The sequence below is a fragment of the Trichomonascus vanleenenianus genome, assembly GCF_965637985.1.
Source record: "Trichomonascus vanleenenianus strain CLIB 3782 genome assembly, contig: TRVA0_019S, whole genome shotgun sequence".
Classification (NCBI taxonomy): domain Eukaryota; kingdom Fungi; phylum Ascomycota; class Dipodascomycetes; order Dipodascales; family Trichomonascaceae; genus Blastobotrys; species Blastobotrys vanleenenianus.
Window position 1 is genome coordinate 190992 of NW_027481868.1, and position 20154 is coordinate 211145.

General features: G+C 47.8%; 9 protein-coding genes and 1 non-coding gene across 10 annotated transcripts; 6 read left to right on the forward strand and 4 right to left on the reverse strand.

The window, feature by feature from the left end:
- Positions 1–103: 103 nt before the first annotated feature.
- On the forward strand, positions 104–4537 carry TRVA0_019S01838 (uncharacterized protein; the record flags this gene model as incomplete). The annotated part of the gene is made up of 2 exons (XM_076684889.1): positions 104–740; positions 794–4537. Exon 2 carries the CDS (start codon positions 818–820, stop codon positions 4535–4537), a length of 3720 nt encoding a protein of 1239 aa, XP_076540930.1. The 5' UTR covers positions 104–740; positions 794–817.
- Positions 4538–4876: 339 nt separating this feature from the next.
- On the reverse strand, positions 4877–6445 carry RSC9 (Rsc9p; the record flags this gene model as incomplete). Its single annotated transcript, XM_076684890.1, has 1 exon — positions 4877–6445. The coding sequence occupies one exon, from the start codon at positions 6443–6445 to the stop codon at positions 4877–4879; it is 1569 nt and encodes a 522-aa protein (XP_076540931.1).
- A 333-nt stretch (positions 6446–6778) lies between these two features.
- On the reverse strand, positions 6779–7524 carry TIM22 (translocation channel protein TIM22; the record flags this gene model as incomplete). Its single annotated transcript, XM_076684891.1, has 4 exons — positions 6779–6837; positions 6888–7017; positions 7077–7250; positions 7345–7524. The coding sequence occupies 4 exons, from the start codon at positions 7522–7524 to the stop codon at positions 6779–6781; spliced, it is 543 nt and encodes a 180-aa protein (XP_076540932.1).
- A 752-nt stretch (positions 7525–8276) lies between these two features.
- TRVA0_019S01904 (F-box protein) lies at positions 8277–8885 on the reverse strand (the record flags this gene model as incomplete). The annotated part of the gene is made up of 1 exon (XM_076684892.1): positions 8277–8885. One exon carries the CDS (start codon positions 8883–8885, stop codon positions 8277–8279), a length of 609 nt encoding a protein of 202 aa, XP_076540933.1.
- A 1811-nt stretch (positions 8886–10696) lies between these two features.
- Positions 10697–12172, forward strand: MSC1 (double-strand break repair enhancer MSC1; the record flags this gene model as incomplete). Its single annotated transcript, XM_076684893.1, has 1 exon — positions 10697–12172. One exon carries the CDS (start codon positions 10697–10699, stop codon positions 12170–12172), a length of 1476 nt encoding a protein of 491 aa, XP_076540934.1.
- A 1006-nt stretch (positions 12173–13178) lies between these two features.
- Positions 13179–13453, forward strand: COX14 (Cox14p; the record flags this gene model as incomplete). The annotated part of the gene is made up of 2 exons (XM_076684894.1): positions 13179–13260; positions 13311–13453. 2 exons carry the CDS (start codon positions 13179–13181, stop codon positions 13451–13453), a joined length of 225 nt encoding a protein of 74 aa, XP_076540935.1.
- A 62-nt stretch (positions 13454–13515) lies between these two features.
- On the reverse strand, positions 13516–14207 carry TRVA0_019S01970 (uncharacterized protein; the record flags this gene model as incomplete). The annotated part of the gene is made up of 2 exons (XM_076684895.1): positions 13516–14157; positions 14202–14207. The coding sequence occupies 2 exons, from the start codon at positions 14205–14207 to the stop codon at positions 13516–13518; spliced, it is 648 nt and encodes a 215-aa protein (XP_076540936.1).
- Positions 14208–14376: 169 nt separating this feature from the next.
- TRVA0_019S01992 (uncharacterized protein) lies at positions 14377–15061 on the forward strand (the record flags this gene model as incomplete). The annotated part of the gene is made up of 2 exons (XM_076684896.1): positions 14377–14429; positions 14482–15061. The coding sequence occupies 2 exons, from the start codon at positions 14377–14379 to the stop codon at positions 15059–15061; spliced, it is 633 nt and encodes a 210-aa protein (XP_076540937.1).
- A 951-nt stretch (positions 15062–16012) lies between these two features.
- On the forward strand, positions 16013–16824 carry PRE8 (proteasome core particle subunit alpha 2; the record flags this gene model as incomplete). Its single annotated transcript, XM_076684897.1, has 2 exons — positions 16013–16056; positions 16116–16824. The coding sequence occupies 2 exons, from the start codon at positions 16013–16015 to the stop codon at positions 16822–16824; spliced, it is 753 nt and encodes a 250-aa protein (XP_076540938.1).
- Positions 16825–18347: 1523 nt separating this feature from the next.
- On the forward strand, positions 18348–18433 carry tRNA-Asp(GTC). The gene is given in 2 exon segments: positions 18348–18385; positions 18398–18433. It is a non-coding gene; the product is annotated as a tRNA-Asp (tRNA).
- Positions 18434–20154: the final 1721 nt, after the last annotated feature.

The window sequence follows — 20154 nt, forward strand, 5'->3', positions numbered from 1 at the left end:
GATGACCATTCACGAGGCGTTACAGTGTTGTGGTGGACCCTGGGGCGAACATCCCCATATTTCGACAAAAAAAAAATAAGGAGGCCTCGAATTATACTGCACCGACTTCCGAAAACGGCTATGTAATCGCTTATGGGCCGACATTCATTGGACGCACATTGGCGCCCCTACATCATGTACCAACATGTGTGTACAACTGGAAGCACGAACCGGTACCGAGCCAATCCCGGGGTCGGTTTTGGGGGGCGGACCCGGTGCTGAGGGTGATAGCCGCGTGGGAGCCCATAGTGCGTGCGCACGCTAGCGCCAATGCGGGTGAGTCACAGATGACGGTCCGATTACACCCGTTCCGGAGATTGTCGCAGACTGAGGGCTACCCCGGGCTTGGTTGGGCTTAACATTCCCGTTTAAGCGGGTCGGGCGTAACTTGGAGTCCGGCGCGTCATCGATCCATTTAATGTGTGTGTCCATCTCAGATGTATCGACCGGCCTATACATATTTTTTCTTTCTCGGCAATCCGGAGGTGCGGAACGGAATAGACATATATATTAACTGGTCTGGGGAAGGCCATTTTTTATTTTGGAACGACTGATGGACGATTTGGCGTAACCACCTTTGGAGTTATAACAAGCTTTTGTGGTTTTGACAAGAGAGAGACAGTTGAATAACGGCGCTTATCTGGTTTGTTAAAGACAGAGATCCGTTATATTTCATGGACTGTGTTTAATAGGCGAATTTCGTAAGTTCGATCCTTTGGAACTGTTATGAGATTAAGAGCTAACAAGTAATTAGAGGTGTATAAAAGGCTGAAAGAATATGATATTCAAGCCGTTTGCCACGTTCTCTCGTCATGCTTCGCTGGCGAAGAACTTCTGGACCTCATCAAGGAACCCTTCCTCTGAGCCGTCCTTCTTTGTCTCGACCCATCAGTTAGCACGACACCAAAGCCAGGTTGCCATCCGCAATTCTTCGGCGTTTAATGGGTCGGGCCCGGGGTCCGGTGACCGTAATAACGCCTATTCAAGCTCTATTTCGGCCGGCCTCTGCCTTCCGGGATCGAACCTAACAAGTTCCGGCGCGCTCACTTCACTCGATGAAGAACGACGGGAAAGGGACATTCTGGCTGAACCGCTGCTCTCGCAGCAGCCGCATGTCTATTTGCTGCATTCATCAGCCCAGAACAAACAGCTCGTCCGGCCGGCCAGAGCCGACCTGCGACGGTACTCGACCTCTTCTCCAAAAAATGCATCCACCACCACCAAATCGCGCAAGAAGCGATCAAAAAAGGCGGAAGAGTCTCAAAAACTCGTAGAAAACGATACTACCCCAAAATTGGTGGCCCCCGAGGCAGAGAGCGCGGCAATTGAAAGCGTGAACCACGAAGCAGAAGCAATCGCTTACTTTGAAGCCCGCGATTACAATAGAGTGCTCGATGTGTTCGACTCCATTCGAGCCAGCGGAGAAGCTGGCGTTCTCTCGGAAAAAGTGTACTCGCTGGCGATCCAGTCCATTATTGAGCTATCCAAGTCTTCCGCAGTAAACGGCGTGTATGATTTGGCTCCAGCACTAGAGATATACAGTGACATGCTTCAGTCGCACATCAAGCCGTCTGTAGACACATACTCGGCCGTTATCTCGAGTCTCGTTGAGGCGGCCAAGTCGCGAAGCAAGGCGGCTAAATCGTTGCTCTACCAGTCGCGAGGCATTTTGACCTCTGTTGACGCTGACAGCGAAAAGCTCGAGCAATCGTCGCAGTACTTTGCATTGGCGTTCCAGATTTACGACGCTTCAAACTCCGTCACGGCCCAAAAGTACACCCCACAGTTCTACACTACGCTCCTGGAAGCCACCATTTCCAGCAACAATGTCGATCGCGCACCTCAGATCCTGCAAGCTATGGAGCACTGGGGGTACAGCCAGTCCATCTCATCGCTAACCAATGCTATCATTGCTTATGGCAAGAATCAGGACATTAATGCCGCTGTTGAGGCTTACGAGCAGGTTAACCCTCTGGCCTCTCAGTCCTCAGAACATGTGGCTAGTATTTACGCCGCTCTCATCTCTGCCTACTTTGCGTGCTTTGATGCTGGATCTGCTGTAGCATTCTTCAACCAATTCCTCCAGTCTTCGCAGTCCACTACTCCAGAGTCTTTCCAGCCGGTTATGGGTGCTGTCATTTCCGGGTTTGCCGCCATTGGCGACTACGAGTCGGCCTGGAAATGGATCCAGGAGGCCGAGAAGGACGCGTCTATGCCACCTATCAATCTTGCTAGCGTTGAGCCGCTGCTGACGGCTGTCTGCATTGCTGGCAATGCATCTCTGGCTGAGGAGATCTTCGACTACATGGCATCCCAAAAAGGCTTCAATAGCAATCTGGCTCGGTGCTCTTATTTGGGGTTCGCTCTCGAGTTGAACAGCAAGGTCGCTGTCTTCAAAGGCATCCGCGAAAGCCAGCTACGAAGCGGCGTGTGGGACCACGCAACGCTTGCCCGTGTTTGCCAGTGGCTCATTGAGGAAGGCGAGATTCCTATGGCTATGGACGTTTTCCAGGCCCAGGCCATGCGAGTGTCTGATTACGCAAGCGAAAATGGTATTCAGGTCTCGGCCTACGAGGCGGAGTGCTTGGAGTTTATCATCACCAGCCTTCAGTCGTGCCAGGCTCTCAATACACCCACAATATTGGCGCTTACCAACTCGCGATTCATGTCGAGCGCCGTTTTCGCCAAGGACCAGTGCTTTGACCTGTTCTACGCCCTTTGGGAGGACCGGGAGACGCGGGAATACAAGCAGCTCGTCTCACTGAGCAAGCTTATTCTCATTGACGTGCTGGCTCTGCATCACTCGCTTATTGCGGCGGTGCGAACCGCGGAGTTCCCGGAGACCTTCGTCGAACAGCTCACACTAAAATACTCTGAGTATGTCAATGACCTTATTGACGCGAAGATGGATGTTAGTGAATCTTTTGCTATGGAGATTTCGTCATGTTTGCAAGCTCTCGGCTGTGAATCGACCTTGGTCGACTTTGAAGCCTTCCTCAACAACCAATCCCAATCCAGTGACGCCTATTCGATCACATCTGTTTCTACTGCCGCATCTTCGGTTGCCGTTGACACCGAAACGTCGAGTAGAATCATGGAGTACGCTCGATTGGAGGATGGGTTGCACAGGGCGTTTGAAGAGCTGGACATGGCCCTTACCCGGGGTGAGTACCTTCTTCCCGAAGCGATTCTCACAGTCCTTGAGTCAGCCGGACTCCAGCATAACCAGGATATCTTCGTTAGTCTGTACAACCGGCTCGCTGGTAAGAATATTCCAATGAACCTGGCCGCTTCATGGGATCTCTGGGCGGCTGTTTACCGACTGGCAGTGCAGTACTGTGCCGAGAGCGACTACGCGCTTGCTATGGACGCCTACCGGAACTTGCTTGCCCTGGGCACGAGCCCAGATGCCACTGGGTACGGCCAGTTGATGGCCAATGCTCCAGTCAACAGCCATGATGAAGCTTACGATGCGCTTGCCATGTTCTCCGAAGCCATGTCGATGAACGTGCAGCCCAACACTTTTTTGTATAATGTGCTGTTGTCGAAGCTGTCAAAAGCTCGAAGGCTCAAGGAGGCCATGTTCTATTACAACCAGATGGTGGAGCTCAACGTCAAGCGAAGCAGCGTCACGTATGGTACGATGATCAGTGCGTGCTGCCGAACTGGCGACGAAGAGTTTGCCAAGCAGCTGTTCAACGAGATGGAGTCCTCTCCGTATTATGTTGCCAAGGTTGCTCCGTTCAATATCATGCTCCAGTACTACGTGCACACCAAACGCGACAAGAAGTCTGCTCTTGAGATGTACGAGCGGCTGAGGAAGCAGGGAATCAAGCCGTCGAACCACACATACAAGCTGCTCATTGATATGCATAGCACGATTGCGCCCATTGACATTCAAGCTGCCGACGAGGTGCTTAAGGCTATTGTCGCCGATGGCTCTTTTATCACTAGCCAGCACTATGCGGCTTTGATCTTCGCCAGGGGAGTCGGGCTTGGGGATCTCGAGAGCGCTGTGGCTTTTTACGACTCGCTGACGTTCAACAAGCGCGCCAAGCCTGATAAGCTCATTTTCCAGGCGCTCTTGGAGTCTTATGTTGTCAACGGGCAGGCTCAGCGCACTGGCAAGGTTTTGGACGATATGGTCAAGTATGGAGTTGATCTGAATGCGTGCATGGCCAACATTCTCATCAGAGGCTGGGCTTCTGTGGACTTGGCCAAGTCTGTGGGTCTTTTCGAGCACGTTTTGCAGCGGGGTATTGAAGAGCCGTCGACTTTTGAAGCAATGGTGCGAAGTTTTATCTTCCACGGCGACTCTGAGTCGGCCACTAATGTTGTTCTGACGATGGAAAAAAGCGGCTATCCCGAACCGGTATTGAGCAAGGTCAGGAACCTTGTGGCTGCCCACTCTGGCAAACCTGAACTTTCGGATAGATTCTTGCTCGATAGCATATTCCGGCAGGATAGCCACCGATTGATATTTATTGACAAGCACTAACACTAATGACATATTTATGAGTTGATAATACATTAATGATTCGCACACGCCTCCTCCTTACACCTCCTAGAAGCACTGGTCCCTCCAAACCCCTTGGAGCTCTGCTACGCGGAGATCTTGTTAGTATAACGGGGGTTTGGGGGCAGAGCCCCCAACTACGGGAGCTCGAGGGCTGGCCCTCGAATACATGACCCTGTAGTTACTATGGGGGGACCAGTCCCCCCAAACCCCCCTGGGGCTCCGCTTCGCGGAGAATTAGAAGATGAATAGCAACTGGGAAATAATAAGGCGTACAGATAATAAATAAGTCCTATGTAAGTTCGTTCTACTGATGCAGGTTTACTCCATGATACCCTCTTGGCCAAGCATGGGTTTAGCGTCGTCCTTGGATATCAGGTTCAGCAAGTCCTCGACGTAGATCTGAACAGTAGTATTAAGAAGCATTGCCTTCATAAGGTCAGGAATGCAATGCTGGAGCTCTTCGTTGCCCACATCGTTGCGAGCAATGTTTTCCAGGACGAGAGCCGCCGTAGCGCCAAACGTAGAAGGTTGGTTCATGTTAACACTGGCCGGTTCCTCAGGCTCGACCGGAGGCGCGTTGAGGACCGATGGTGGAACGGCAAACTCACGCGGCTTGATACCGTGAATAATATATTTCCGTGATCCATCCGGCTTGTTAATGACCATAGCGGATGCAGAAGAGTACGCATTGGGCACGTTTTTGATAAATGTCGCTGCGGGAAGCAGGCTTCTGCCAGTTTTTGTGAATTCCTCAAACTGGCCCTCGTAGGCCTTCCAAAGCGAAATTTGCGTCACTTCGGCCTCAGCGTCTTCCTCGTAGGACGTTCTCAGCCAGTTAGTTGCTCTGTGGGGCTCCTCGTAGGTCATGAGCTCTTTCACGACTTCTTCCGCCAACTGAGGCGGGTTTACCGGGGCAGGTTTCTTGGTCCTTCGGGGAAGCCGAATATAGTCCTGCTTTGGCTCCTGCATGCGGTAGGTCAGCAGTCTGACGAGATGCTTCGTACAGAGCGTGCGAGCCTCAGTATTGGCCAACAGGTCCTGAACGTTGCTCGAGTGCGCTGTGTACTGGTAAAGCAGGTCTAGCGCCGCGGAAATGAGCTCTTCGTCGTCTACAAGCAGGTAATTGAGCACCTGGCGCACCAGAGTGCGCGAAATGGACCCAATGACGTTCTTCTTGTCCTGGATGACAAACCGTGCAATCGACCGCATAGCCGGAATAATAAACCCACGGTCAGTAGCGCCAGTCAGTTGGTCTACGAGAGTGCTAAACAGAGGGTCGTCCGCCGAGTCTGGAGTGATGTGGAAGCTGATAGACTCGATAATCTCGACACAGTAGCTCTTAAACTCGGAATAGAGCGAATTTTGGGGCACCCGGAGACCCTGTTGCACAATTTCGAGGCAAACCGGCAGCTGAGCGAGGAAATTCGCGTCCTTGGGGTTCAGCGAAACGTTCCGGATGATAAGCAGAGCCTCCAAAACGCGCTGAGTTTCGTCATACTGGTTGTTCGACTGGCCCAAAGCGCCCAAAGCCATGTTCTTCTCGGACATAGGGTCTGTAAATAGTGAAGAACCGCTGATAATAGTCAATAGGTCCTCAGTCATCTCGGGATAGTGTTCGAGGTGAAGCATCTCGGAATTGTAGTATGAGAATTGTAGCAGCGAAGTAAGTGCCCAGTCAACCTCAGATTCAATTCCAGAATGAAGGGCCATTTGCATACGGCTCATATTCTGACCCTCGCGGTTATCCTGGCGCGGGGGTCGGTTATACACGAGGCTCTGGTACTTTTGAGGGTGGTTCGACGGGGTGGTAACGACAATGGGGATCGGCAGGTTCAGCGACTCAGCCGGCTGGGGCGAAGCCGAAGCACTCACTGTGTCACTCGCCATATTCACCGATGGAAACCTGGCCGACATTCTTGTCCTCTTTCAAAACGCGATTATGTCTCTTTCCCTGGGAGGGCTCTAAAGTGAAGTCGAATTTTTCGTGTTTGGCCCTGAGAAGTTTCGCGTTGGGAGCGCAATGTCGGGTGAATTATTTGACCCTGTGCGGCGCGGTGCGGCTCAAGCGATTATGCGACATGCATTCAACATGCAGGAAAAGGAGACTGGCGTAATCTTTCCTGGGGCGCTGCCCCAGACCCCGTGGCTCCGCTGCGCAGAGGAATTGTTGCGAGGATTATGTTAGAATTTTCTATGTACAGTTCATTAATTAATAGGGTTCTACTCGTCTTCGTCCGTAGACGGTGGCGGAGCGCTATCTGAGCTGAGATACAGCTCGACTATACAACAGTTAGTAAGGGTAAATAAGACAAGAGTTTGTGTAACGTACTAGCAGTAGAGAATGCAGCAAAGGCGGCACAGCCAAACAGGGCGCTTTGTGGGCCGGACTTGACAGCGAGGCCACCCCCGGTCAAACAGCCACCCACTACGCCGTTCCAAATATCATGCTTTGCTCGAAGCTTTTAGCTTGTTAGTTAATTCGTTGGTTGTTGGTTGGTTGGTTGGTTGGTAGACTTACAGATTCAATGGCACACTCGGTACCGGTGAAAACAAGACCGATAAAGCCAAAGTTCTTGGCACTCGACCATGCGCGCTTACCCATATCAGAGAACTGGAGCTTCATTTGCTGCTTGAATGGCAGATCAGCAATCTGTGTAGTCATGCCGGACCCAATATTGGTGTCATAACTCATCTAAACCCATGTTAGCCTTACCCTTTAAAAATATCTAGCAAATCACTAAACTAGATAGGACTATAGTAAAGTAGATAGGGATATTTGCACATACACTGGCCATGAAGAGACCAAAGATACCACCAAAACCGAAACCAGTAACGCCGGCAAAGACCGACTTTCCGGGACAGGAGTGCATAACCTTGGTCATCGCCAGAGCGCCGGCCTGGGCCTGCTGCTCAGGAGTCATCTCAGACCACGACGGCTGCTGCTGCGGTGCTCCAAATGCAGACATTTTTTATTTTATCGTTTGGCGGGGGATGGTTTGAAGGTTCGCCGAGGAAAGTTTTCAAAATCCGGTCCGCCGTCCTTTGGGACGTCACGACCGGTACACTTCCCCAGTTTTATTACCAGGTGGTACATTTATTCTACCGCTTAGGATGAGCTGCCTCAATAGTCCCCCTTGATCAATTCAATAAATTACAGCTAGTAGCGAAGTAAAGGTAGTGATTTTTAGTTCTTGAGGGGCCAGCCCCTCAAACTCCCCGTAGCTCCGCTTCGCGGAGGTACCTGGGCAGACACACATGTATTGGGTCGACGACCGATCAACGTATCATTAGAGCGGGTAAGTTTTTATACGCTCAATCCTCTGCTAGACAAGCGCTGTACTGCATTTTCTCAATGGTTGCAACACTTGCTAATAGCGACCTCTCGGGTCATGCTGCGGCGTAAGGGTTGGGGCTCTCCAAACATATTAAACCTGCTCAGTAGTGCTAACGTTGCCAAGAAGATTAAGAAATACTGGTGACTACTGCCTACTACTAGCAAGCTATATGCACCCGAATAAATCACTAGAACTAATGAAAACAGAAGTAAAGCCATCGCTACTAAATGATGTAAATTCTGTCATATCTAAGCAAGACATGCGTGGCCATGCCTAAGGAGCAGATCTGATGCACTTTTTAAAGAATCCAAAACTTGTAACGCCGCCTGCTCCACCATTTCGGACTACCGGTACCATGATAACGTTGAGTTCAGTTGATGCGGTTATGATGTCGTAGGGTAATCAACTTCTTCAAGCAAGCTGATTATTTGGTCCACATGTTTAGATTCCCAGGTATAGCGCCCCGTAAGACAATCGAGCGTGAAGGTCAGCTTCTTCTCGGGTCCTATAGCCGAGAGGTCTTTCAGTGCCTTTAGCACAATAGTCTTTATGTAGGCTGAGTATCTGCTGTGAAAGATCAAGGTAATCTCCACGGCACATCTCATCGTAAGCCTCATTAAGTCGAGGAGTTCTGTTTGACTATCATAGTAGAGCGCATCGAGTGTCACTTTCCTGAAGTGATCGGCAACGGCAGATAGAACTTTCAAACTCATTACAAAGCCTTGACCATTAAGAGTTAGCCTTACTCTAAAGGCATCTTTATCTCGCAGATCAAACGGAATGTTAAAGGTATTACAATCTCGATGATCAACCAGAATGTTGACGTACCTCCACATTAGCCTTGCAGCAATGGCACGAAACCGTCGGCATGTAAGCTGAACATTTATGAGGTCCTGTGCAGGCTGAACATTTCTGATGTCCGCCGCAATTTGGTCGAATATCAACTCTAAAATTTCTGTGGGTAATTTCGCTGGCCAAGCATTGTCCTGCATCTTCTCAATGTTTGTAGGAAAGTGGTATTGAATCTGGTGAAGTATGTTTGAAGGAAATCATAATGAGTCTGGTGAGATCAGCGAAGACATTGGATAGCATAAGAATCAAGATACATAGTTTAGCAAGGTTGGGTTACAGCAACTGTTGCTCGCGCCCTGCTGCGGCGTAACTGTCGAGCTCTCCAAAATTTAAAAGCTGCCCGTTATAGAACCTTACGGATCTTGCTCACATTAATTTCCTGAATGTTGATCACACTTACAATCACCCACCTTCAAAGAGCTATTGTCGAAAATAATATCTCTCACGTTCTGAGCCAACTCCATGGGACTTTTACCTAAACATGCTGGGGTTAATTTCTTTGGGCGGATACTGCTCTCCTTGAACAGCAATACCAGTTGTATTTACTGAATTGAACTGTAGCTGATTCGTCGCTGTTTGGTCTTTCACTATGTTCATTTGCTCGAAATTATCGTAAGTAATGATTGTAGTGGTATCATATCCAAACTTCTTAGAATCACTCCCACAATGATCATGGAGCTTGCCGTACTCTCGGGTAACGGTACTGCTGCTGACGCAGATCCCGAGCCTTTGCAACAATTCAATCTCAGATAAAGACATGCCACGTGCATGGAAATGTAATCCGAGGATCTTCTGGATTCCATTAGTGTTCCTATCTCTGGTGGAAGCAAAAATTGCCATAAGCATAGGAATCCGGTACTTGTACTCCTCTCTGGTGAAAAGTTCTGGGGCACAAGCTTGTAATAAAGTCATCATCGCTGGTGTATGCTCATCCAGGAATTTGCGAGTCTTTGCAAAGTCTAAAACAGGCTGTGAAGAATCTTTCATCTATGGGAGTTCTTCGATCTGTTGCTCTTTGAAGAATTCACTCGTATTCAGCACATCAAACTCATCGTCGAGATATCCAGTAACCTCAAACAATTTCGAGACAAGATCCATAATTTGAGCTTTGTTAAATAGTTTAACTAGAAAATTGGAATTGAGCAGATAATTCCTTAACTCTGGCATTCCTGCCCGGCCCTGGTTTCCAGGTAACTTCACAATTCTGTCCATAAGCTGCGACACATGCAGTCTTGGAGAGCTATTCCGCATTGCGTTCATCAGGTCTCTTATTCCGTCCTTCTTCCGTTCCAATCTCTTTTCGGTCACTCTCTGTCTTCTGCGGCGGCCACCAGCGCATGCGACCCCCGGTTATTCCTGTACATTCAGTACTCTCCATACCTTATCGTCAGTCCCATTGCCAATATGTTTCAACCGTTTGCGGGCGCCGCACGTCCCCTAATTACAATTAAGTTAACTTGATTGCGGCGGAGGTAAAAAAAGAGGTTGTCCCGGGGATGCCATCACGTGATTTTCACGTGTTCTTTATCCGCGTTGAGACAAAGAGCAGGCACAAAGGAGGGCGGCATTGAAGGGGGCGCCTGGGGCATTAATTGGAAGGGCAATCGAGTGAATGAGCAACGAAGATGGGTTGTGATGAGATGCAGTAGGGCGAGAAGAGTTCAATTGCTGAGGCATTTTAATGGTGCAGGTCCAGTGATGCAACGATTGCCCGACTCTGGAAAATGTCGTGATTATCACCGACGATTGCTGTCAAAGTACCGGATTTGTGTTGCTTAGAAGTGACTCGCCCTTGTGGCGAGACTTGGCTAGCGAGGCGGGCAGACAAGACAGAGTTCCAATTGAGTGTAGAAATAGATGAGTTGCCGTCATGAAAGAAACTCTCCTTCTTTTCCACTTCTTTCTCACACTGAGTTTCCAGTCACACTGAAATCTGATAGTTTGATTGAAAATGAAGTTAACTTTTCTGACCGTGTTTGTGTTTACAGCGCTGTGCGTGCTGGTCGTAGCGGACCCTACTGGTGATGCCGCCCGGGAGCACTTCCATTCGCTCGTCGATTTGGGCAAGCAGAAGGTTCTCGATAGCGTAGGCAAGGTGAAGAGCGATGCGTTCGATTCGTGGTCCGAGAGCCAGATTAAGGCATGGGCCGATGTCCACGGGCTCGATGTCCCCCAAAAGGGCAAAATTGATGAGTTGCGGGCCTTTGCTAGGCGTCATAAACACCTTTTGGAGAAGGATGTCGAGGAATACTCGAAAACTGCGTCCCAGAAGCTTACCTCGAGCATCAATTGGGCCAACAAGGAGGTTTACGACGCTCATGGTCGCGTGAGGGCTGATGTGTTCAATTCATGGAGTAAGTCCGAGCTCAAGGCGTGGGCAGACGCTCATGGACTTCCTGTGCCCCAGCATGGCAAGAAGGACGAATTGGCGGCTTTTGCGCGAAAGCACAGGCACCTAATTGAGAAGGACTGGGAGAACTACAAGCAGATTGCGTCGGAGTCGGCCAAGGATAAGCTTTATCGATACCTCGACTTTGCCAACCAGAAGTTCTATGATACTGCAGGCAACATTAGAGATGATGTATTTGACTCGTGGAGCAATTCGCAGCTCAAAGCTTGGGCCGACGTTCATGGATTGCCAGTTCCTCAACACGGTAAGAAGGACGAGATCCAGGCCTATGCCCGACGACACCGTAAATTGTTGCAGCAGGATATTGAGGACTTTACGAATCGTGCTGCTGAGCAGGCGACTCCATTCCTTAGCAAGGCGACGGATTACTTCAGCGATGCTGGAAACCGACTGTTTGAGGGATCTGTGTCTTTGTGGTCCGAATCGCGGCTTAAGTCCTTCTTGCAGGACCGGGGGGTCATAGCCCCGCCGAAGACGACCAAGGATAAGCTCTTGGAACTCGTTAGGATCAACAGGCAGAAGCGACCACTCGAAGATTGGTCCTTTGACAGCTGGTCCAAGGAGGATATTGGCAATTGGCTCAAGGAGCAGGGCAAGAAAGCCCAGGGACCCCGCGATGAGCTGATTAAGTCGGCGCAGGAGTACTACGATTCTGCCAAGGAGCAGGGCGGCGAGACTTACAACAGCGTTTCAAAATCCCTTTCCAAGTACTGGGACGAGACCAAGGCGGCGAGCTTTGACAAGTGGTCCGACAGCGACCTCAAGGCGTATCTTGACACGTACGGCATCAAGACGTACCAGGGCACGAAGCGAAATGAGCTGCTTGCCAAGGCACGGTCTCAGTACCACCTCTATACTCACGGAGCTGATCCCGAGGGATGGGGTCGAGTCAAGGACAATTTCGTCGACAGCGGCAAGCAGGCGTTCTGGGGCCTTACCGACCTTGCTAAGGCTGGCGTGTGGAAGCTCTATGTCTGGTTCAGCAACGCTGTTCTTTACTTTAGGCAGGATCTGTAATTACGGGGTACATACAGTAATATATTAATGAGGTATATTTCCCTTCCTCCAAACCCCTTGGTAGCTCTGCTCCGCGGAGTTTAAGCCGCTTCATAAGCACTTTATACTACGAGTAAGTGAGCTGTCCACTAAGTGAATTGGGGGAATCCTTCCCCCAAACCCCCTAGTAGCTCCGCTTCGCGGAGTTGAGCTGCTTTATATCGTGAATTGACCGTGGTGAGAATCTACATACATTGATCTTGAGGAAATTGGTATTTTACCCGTTATTTATGGGAAAAAATCAAATGTCTAGTTGATATTTACCCTATATGGAAGTTATTTGCCATGTATATGGAGAATGGTATTTATCAGTCACATAAGTTAAGGTGGGGGGAATCACATTGCTGGAGTGATGTTTTAGATCATATGTTAAGGCAAGATCTATAATTACATTGCTAATGAGTAATACCTTAATCTTGAGGCTTGATATTCGCTAGCTATGGATGTTTGGCCAGAATCTACAGTTACCGGTACAACATTACGGTACCCGGTACCTACCTATGGTAATACCTATCTATCTACTTGAGGCAATTGCTCTTAAACAGTCATATATGAATGTGAAATCTGTACATCGGTACATATCGTTAGAGTAATATGTGGATCTTGATACAGTTAGCGATATTATCCCGAGTATTCGTTATATAAGGTAGTACCGGTAGCCGTAGTGCTTTCGAGTGTACTGTATTTCTTGTACTCGCCAGCATTTTTCGTTTAGATCCCGGTAATATTAACATATTTTATTACATTCCTGAGCATCTGCTGTATACTCGATAGTAATTATTATTCTATAGTACTCCCCAATATTTGTTCACTTAGGTACCGTTAATATATGTGCGACTGTATCGATGTCGGGCTTGTCGATGCAGGTCTCACAACGGAAGGCGAACGGAGTGGGAGTTCGATCAATTTTCAACATCACACGATATCTTTTTATTCTCATTGGCAAGATCTAGAAAAATAAGCCAAGATGATGTACAGAAGACCATGGTACGTTAAGGTCGCTGATGCGGCCCACCGACTCACTGTCCTTGGTATTATCGGCTTTTCAGGTATGTAACCCTTTGAAGACGGAGAGGGAAAGTAGCTAATAAGTGATAAGTTTACTTGGCCGGTGGCATTGGCATGACCCTGTGGGCCAACCGAAGTTCGGTCCGTGAGGCCCGAGAGAAGCAGCTGCTGCTCGAGAACGAAGGTGCTGCTGCTGCTGCTGCTCCAGCATCGACTAACGAAAACAGCCAATAAGTCACTTACCCTAACTGTACATAGTCCGAAAGAAACGAAGCACACTTCTCCATTTTTTGTTATCATTTGGATACTTTTCCAGTGGCCTTTGCATTTTGTAACTTCTTCACTTTTTTTGGCTTTTTCGTAGATTTGACCGGTTTGAGTGAGTGGGTGAGCGACTGGCTTACCAACTGGTCCATTCTCTTTTCCAGTGACTGCTTTTCATCACCGTCAAAAGTGTTGATCGTGATTACATTTGAATCCTCGTAGTTAGTATCACATGAAGGGCATGTATTGCCCGGGATGTTTTTAATCGCAGATTCTGCAAATACATGGCCGCAGGGAACGAGATAGACGAACTTTACAGTGGAACACTCTTCTTTGATGCTTTTCTTGGTCACTGGGCAAACCCATTGGCCATTTTCTTCAGAAAACTCCAAAGGAACCACATCTCTGATTGATTTAACATGGGATATGAGGTCTTTCTGCAGTGGTGTGAAATCCTGCGGGCTAAGCAGCCATTCTAATATAGCCTCCTTATTGTACAACTTGCCTCGATAGTCGCTGACTATAGGCGATCTTAGCAGTTCACCGCTGAAGGCACATTTAGACCAAATGTCAACGGAGTTCAGCTGCTTGGCTTCGAATATTTCAGAGCTCGTCTTGCCCTTCTTTTCGAGTTTTACTAGGTCTTTACGGGACAACACCGACCCTCCATCGTTCTGACAAGTTAGCCCCCCATCCTTGACACAATTCATTTACTTACACCCATACTTAGTATAAATTTATAATAGAACTAAATTTGTCGGTATTGCAAATACCGAAAATGATGGATGATAGAAGGCTCTAGATCAGGTACAATATGTGATATGGCGTGTATTTGGGAGATCGATTGATAATCGATTTTCTTTCCAAACCCACGTTTTAATTTATCGGTACTAATGGCCAACTATCTAGCATCTATCTACGGCACGGAGCACGACAAGGTCAACTGGTAGGTATTTTATTTGTTCATTTGTTATTTATGGATGTTGCTAACTGAATAGCTCTTTTTATTACAAAATCGGAGCGTGTCGCCATGGCGAAAAGTGCTCGAGAAAGCATATCAAACCACAGTTCTCGCAAACGATCCTATGCCCAAATTTATATTCGAACCCTCTGCTGTCGAATAACCACATGAGCCGAGGCGAAATTCAGGAGCACTTTGACGCGTTTTATGAAGACATTTATTCCGAGGCATCGCTATTTGGCAAGGTTGAAGAGATGGTGGTGTGTGAGAACTCAAACGACCATCTCATGGGCAACGTCTATGCCCGATTCAGATACGAAGAGGATGCAGCAAAGGCTCGGGATAATTTTAATTCGCGATGGTACAACGGGAGGCCCGTTTACTGTGAGCTAAGTCCTGTCACCGACTTTAGAGAAGCGTGCTGTCGCCAGCACGAAACGCGCGATTGTTCTCGAGGAGGACTGTGTAATTTCATGCACGCAAAACGCCCGACAGGCTCTCTGTTATCGGAGCTCGAGGCGTCCCAGAAGAAATATCTGAAAGAGGCCGGGAAGGATTACAAGTCTGACGATTCACGGTCACCGTCTCCATCTCCTGAGAGACGAAGGAGGCGATAAAAACATCATACTCATCTCCTGAGAAAACCGCAGGAAGAGATTAAAACACCATACTCATCTCCTGAGAAACCGCAGGTGACGATAAAAACAGAAGCTACGCGTAATGAAATAAGTTATTTCCACCATTTATCCGTCCTTATCCGCCCCAGAAGCATACCTCATCTTCTCCTGTTCAACTAAAATGGAACGCTGCTCGAAACACCGCCAAAATGGAGTACAAGGTACTGATCTCCAATAAAAACGCCAATTAATAAGAGACCAAATTAATGAGATATTGATCTCGTACAGAGCGAAATAAAAAAAGAAGAAGATACACGTAATGAACTCAGTTCCCTCCTGCCCTCTCTCTTCAATTGAATTGGGGGCCAGCCCCCAAACCCCCTTAGCTCCGCTTCGCGGAGGTCATTTGTTACAGTGTTGCAAAACTCCCAACTAACGTGTAACAGAAAATTTTGCAACAGCGTAACAAAAGTGTTACTAGTTAGTCGTTAGGAGATCTCCGCGGAGCGGAGCCCCAGGGGGGTCTGGGGGGACTGGTCCCCCCAGTGTGAAAATTCGAGCCAATAAATAAAGATTATGTAGTCTAAGGATGCAATTGGCGAGGGAAAAGGGAAGCCTGTCGAATGTTCTTAGTTACCGTAGAAGAACATGCCAGATGGTAGTACCGGTACGTTGAAGTGCAATATCTGATTTCCGGCACACGTAAAAAAAATTGTAGTTAATGGCAAACCAAATAAATGAATTCACAGACAATTAGTAAATTATATCTACCGCACAATACATATTCCAGTAACTACACGTAAATAACTGTGATGCCGCTACTTAATAAGTAGAACCGGCATGGTGGGACCGGAGTTGAGTCGAAACCTCCCATCTTTCACCCATTGAACGCCACGCTCAAAGCCAACAACCAACCAACTCTTCGAACTATTTATCACATAAACTGAAGCAATGGCTGATCGGTACTCGTTTTCGCTGACAACCTTCTCTCCGAGGTAAGTTTTTCCCCACAAATTGTGTTCTCTCTTTGGATACTAACGGAATTAAATGACAGTGGCAAACTCGTTCAGATCGAATACGCATTGCAGGCGGTGAACCAGGGTGTAACTGCTCTGGGGATCAAAGCCTCGAACGGCATTGTCCTTGCCACAGAAAAAAAGGCCAGCTCCCACCTCATTGACGCTGATGCGCTGGAGAAAGTCGCCTCGGTGACTCCAGACATTGGAATGGTGTATAGCGGCATGGGCCCCGACTTCCGGGTGCTACTGGATAGCGCGCGAAGGTCGTCGCACGTTGGATACAAGAGAAAGTACAAGGAGTACCCGCCTACAAAGATCCTCGTGCAGCAGGTGGCCAGAACGGTGCAGGAGGCTACGCAGAGCGGTGGTGTGCGGCCGTACGGTGTGAGTCTCCTGGTCGCCGGGCACGACGACTCTCACGGCTACAATTTGTACCAGGTCGATCCGTCAGGATCGTACTTTGCGTGGAAGGCCACTGCGATTGGCAAGAACAGTGCGTCGGCCAAGACTTTCCTGGAAAAGCGATGGAACAAGGAGCTGGAGCTCGAGGATGCCATTCACATTGCGCTGTTGACGCTCAAGGAGACGATTGAGAGCGAAATGAACGGCAACACTGTAGAGATTGCTGTTATTGGCAACCCGAATGACCATCTTAAGGGCTACGAGGGTCATGAAGATCTGCGGGGGCCACGGTTCCGAAAGCTCAGCGCCCAGGAGATTGATGATAGACTAGATGCGTTGTAATTCGGATTTATAATATATATTGCTAGTGTTTAAGTCAGTTCGTTCATTCTCGAGGGGCCAGTAACTCAACGGCTCATTCCAAGTATATCACAACCTGCTATAGTATAAACCTCATTGCTGAACTCGGTACTCAATAATCTCAAACAAATCGGCTTCTTAGCGATATTTCTAGTCCAGAAATGGATTAGAACGTGATTGTATACACATTCTAGCTCATCGCTGTGGTGGATATTGTTTTGTTCTGGACGGCTAGTAGGATACTTTCACCCGTTTAGAACTTCTCTCTTGGGGCGGTGTATGAGAGTATATCCAACAACGCCCTGTAATCACTACTTTGAAAGGTTCAGAATCCATTTAAATGGCCAGTTGTTGAAAAAATAATTCCTAGTCTGTCGAATTGATCTTATTCTGAGATTGTATTTTCATTATTCTCCATTCCGTTCCTCTCTACTGAACCTGCAGGACTTATTAAATCGTAGCAGCTCCAAATGCTACAGTATTAAATTTGTATATAATCTGTTGCATCTGGTAGTTTACCCAGCGCTTAATCTCGTAGAACCACCCGTCTGCAAGACATTCAAAGCGGCAACGTTTGCTTCGTATTTTTCAGTTACATCTTGTATTGACTCGCATTTGCCTCTTAACTGGTCTTACTGCGCAGAATGTCGGTCATGTCATAGAAACATTAATTATGCAGCTGCTTCGCTCTGCCACAAGTAATGAGCTTGTAACTTAAGGCATGACTCGGTAGGCTCAATTGGTATAGGCCAGCAAGGCTGCTGAGTGGTCATTGATTCACCAATCGAGCGCATGGGCCTTATCGACCTCGTCCATATCTACCAGCACTTCATTTATTGCGAGAGCAGAGTCATTGAGCCGAACGCTGATTCAGTGCGACGCTAGGAGTGATTGAAAATTGACGATTTAGAAGGTCGCGCCAAAAAAGTTTACATTAGAAAAATTTCCCGAAAAAAAGAAGCATATAATGGCCAATAATGAAATGGTACCTGATGCTAGCTCACGTCAAGCTTGGTACTTTATCGTTGATCTTGATAGGCTCTCTAATTTAGTAATCACACGTTAAAAACTATCGTACAACCATCAACTTCCCAGAGCCCAGTAACAATACCTGGAATCTGCTTGTGTCAATAGATTGAAATGTCTGGGTAGCGAGCAATAAGCCTAACTTGGTGGCACAGTCGCAACGGGCTCGAAATACAGACGATTCATTAATGCATGGGTAGCGAGTAAATACGAATAGCGACATCAGAGAGGAAGATTATCCTGAAAAAGTGATGATAGCCATTGGAACAGTTCAGTATCCTCAATTAGCAACCTACAGTGATGCATACGTACAAATAGAAGCCGTATAAAGAAAACTAAAGCGCTAAAATTGAACATTAATGACAATTTGGGCCGATAAATACGCTTATAATTTTTGAAAAATTGATGACTAAGCGATCAGTCATCAATTCGCGTAAACGTTAGCTCTAATATGAACCGATGGCCAGGGATCTCATCAATCGGCAATAGTTTAGTGGCTAGAATTTCCGCCTGTCAGCGATTTCGCAGCACGCGGGGGACCGGGGTTCAATTCCCCGTTGCCGAGCGCTTACAGCTTCTTATGAAGAGCTCTTAAATGTTGAGGATGGAAACAGATCTCGATGTTGGAGTTTTTGTCGAAAAATTTTAATCTGAGACATGCATGCATACACATAAGTACGCCGTTGGGAACTACATATACGACGGTAGGCCTGTGCGCCGTGTGCACACGTACGCGCGCGTATACGCTTATAAACGACGTGCGCATGCATACAATTTTTTGTATACGTTGTGTGTGTAGCCGAGCATGCATATACTGTATGTATACGTTATAATATATATGCATTGATCTCTACGTTCAAATTGTAGGTACTTTATTCCAGCCACTAGGAGCCCTAGGATGATCTAATTACCAATATTATGAATTATGCCGGTCCGTATAACTTAAGACGTATGTATAAGAGAAGAAGAGATGTTTGCCCCCTAAATTTGTTGTCGTACGCATGCAGTTAACAGACTTCTCGTGCTAGCTCAGTCCTTCATTCTTCCGGTTGAGGCTTCCCTACTACCAGTATGCGGCCGTAGACAATTTTTCTGCTCATTCACTACACTCACGACACGCCTTCCTGCCAGTAGTAAAGCGAATAATGCTGAGGTTGTGGATCACAAACAATAACCGTTACAGGCTCGAGTAGCATCAAGGCTAAAGCTTGGTGATTGCGGATTGTACCATGCCTATCAGCGTGTGCTATTGGCACGCTCTGTTTTCGCATAATATGTGGTGTCAAGCGGTTGCAATAGGACTCGGAGTTAAAAACATGCCTAGGTTTATAGAAGATACCGAAAACCATGACATTCTCCAGTAATTCTTTAAAAACAACGCGATAACCCGTCTTCATAAAGTTCACTGGTAGACTGACTATTTTTGATATCGCTCTCTTGTGATCTCAGGCGGTTGCATCTGTACAAATTACACTAACCGTTACGTCGATGAGACCACTTATTTTCGAGCACTTTCCACAAGAGCTCAACTCAAGGTCTAATCACGATAACAGCGCCCTCTTCCTTTTCAAAACCTTCAATAGCTATCCGGGATCTTACTCAATTGGAAGACTAGTCGAGCGAAAACACGAATTTTTCTTTTAACGTGAGTCACAAATACTACAAATTTGAGTTTAAGTCCATCTACACATGAGTTACAAGGTCAAATTATACATTAGGTATCGGGAAACGCCCTTCTTGGATCATCTAGGGCTACACCCAAAGGCTGCGTTAAATATTTAAAGCGGGGAGACAGTTGTGTAATGTGGAGCTGCTAGAGTACTAGTCTGGGCTGGATCGATAGTCAAGACCGGAGTGGTTACCGAGGCTGGAGCGCTAGATGGGGTGCTCTGTGGCTTTCGCTTGCAGACATTGCCCGGGGCAGTAGTGGCGGAGCCAGTTGGAATACTGACGGGGTCACTTGGAGGAGGCAGAAAGGCGCAAACGGTAGAGGCCAAGGCGGCAAGGGCAATTGCAACAAAAGAGAACTTCATTTTTTGTGACTTATAGACTGGAAAGAAGGTGACATTTTGAGGGGTTGACTTTATTTTATGCTTGTCTCGCTTCCCCCCCCCCCTATTTCGCTTCTTCGAATGCCTAATGCGGTACGGTGAGATTGATTACTATCATATCGCTGATTGGCCATTGGTGTGCCCATAGGCCTTCGCGGGATGCATTAAAAATTGCGGATTGCACTGCACGCCTGTACGATAAACATAAAAAACGATTACAATAGGAGAGGCGGTT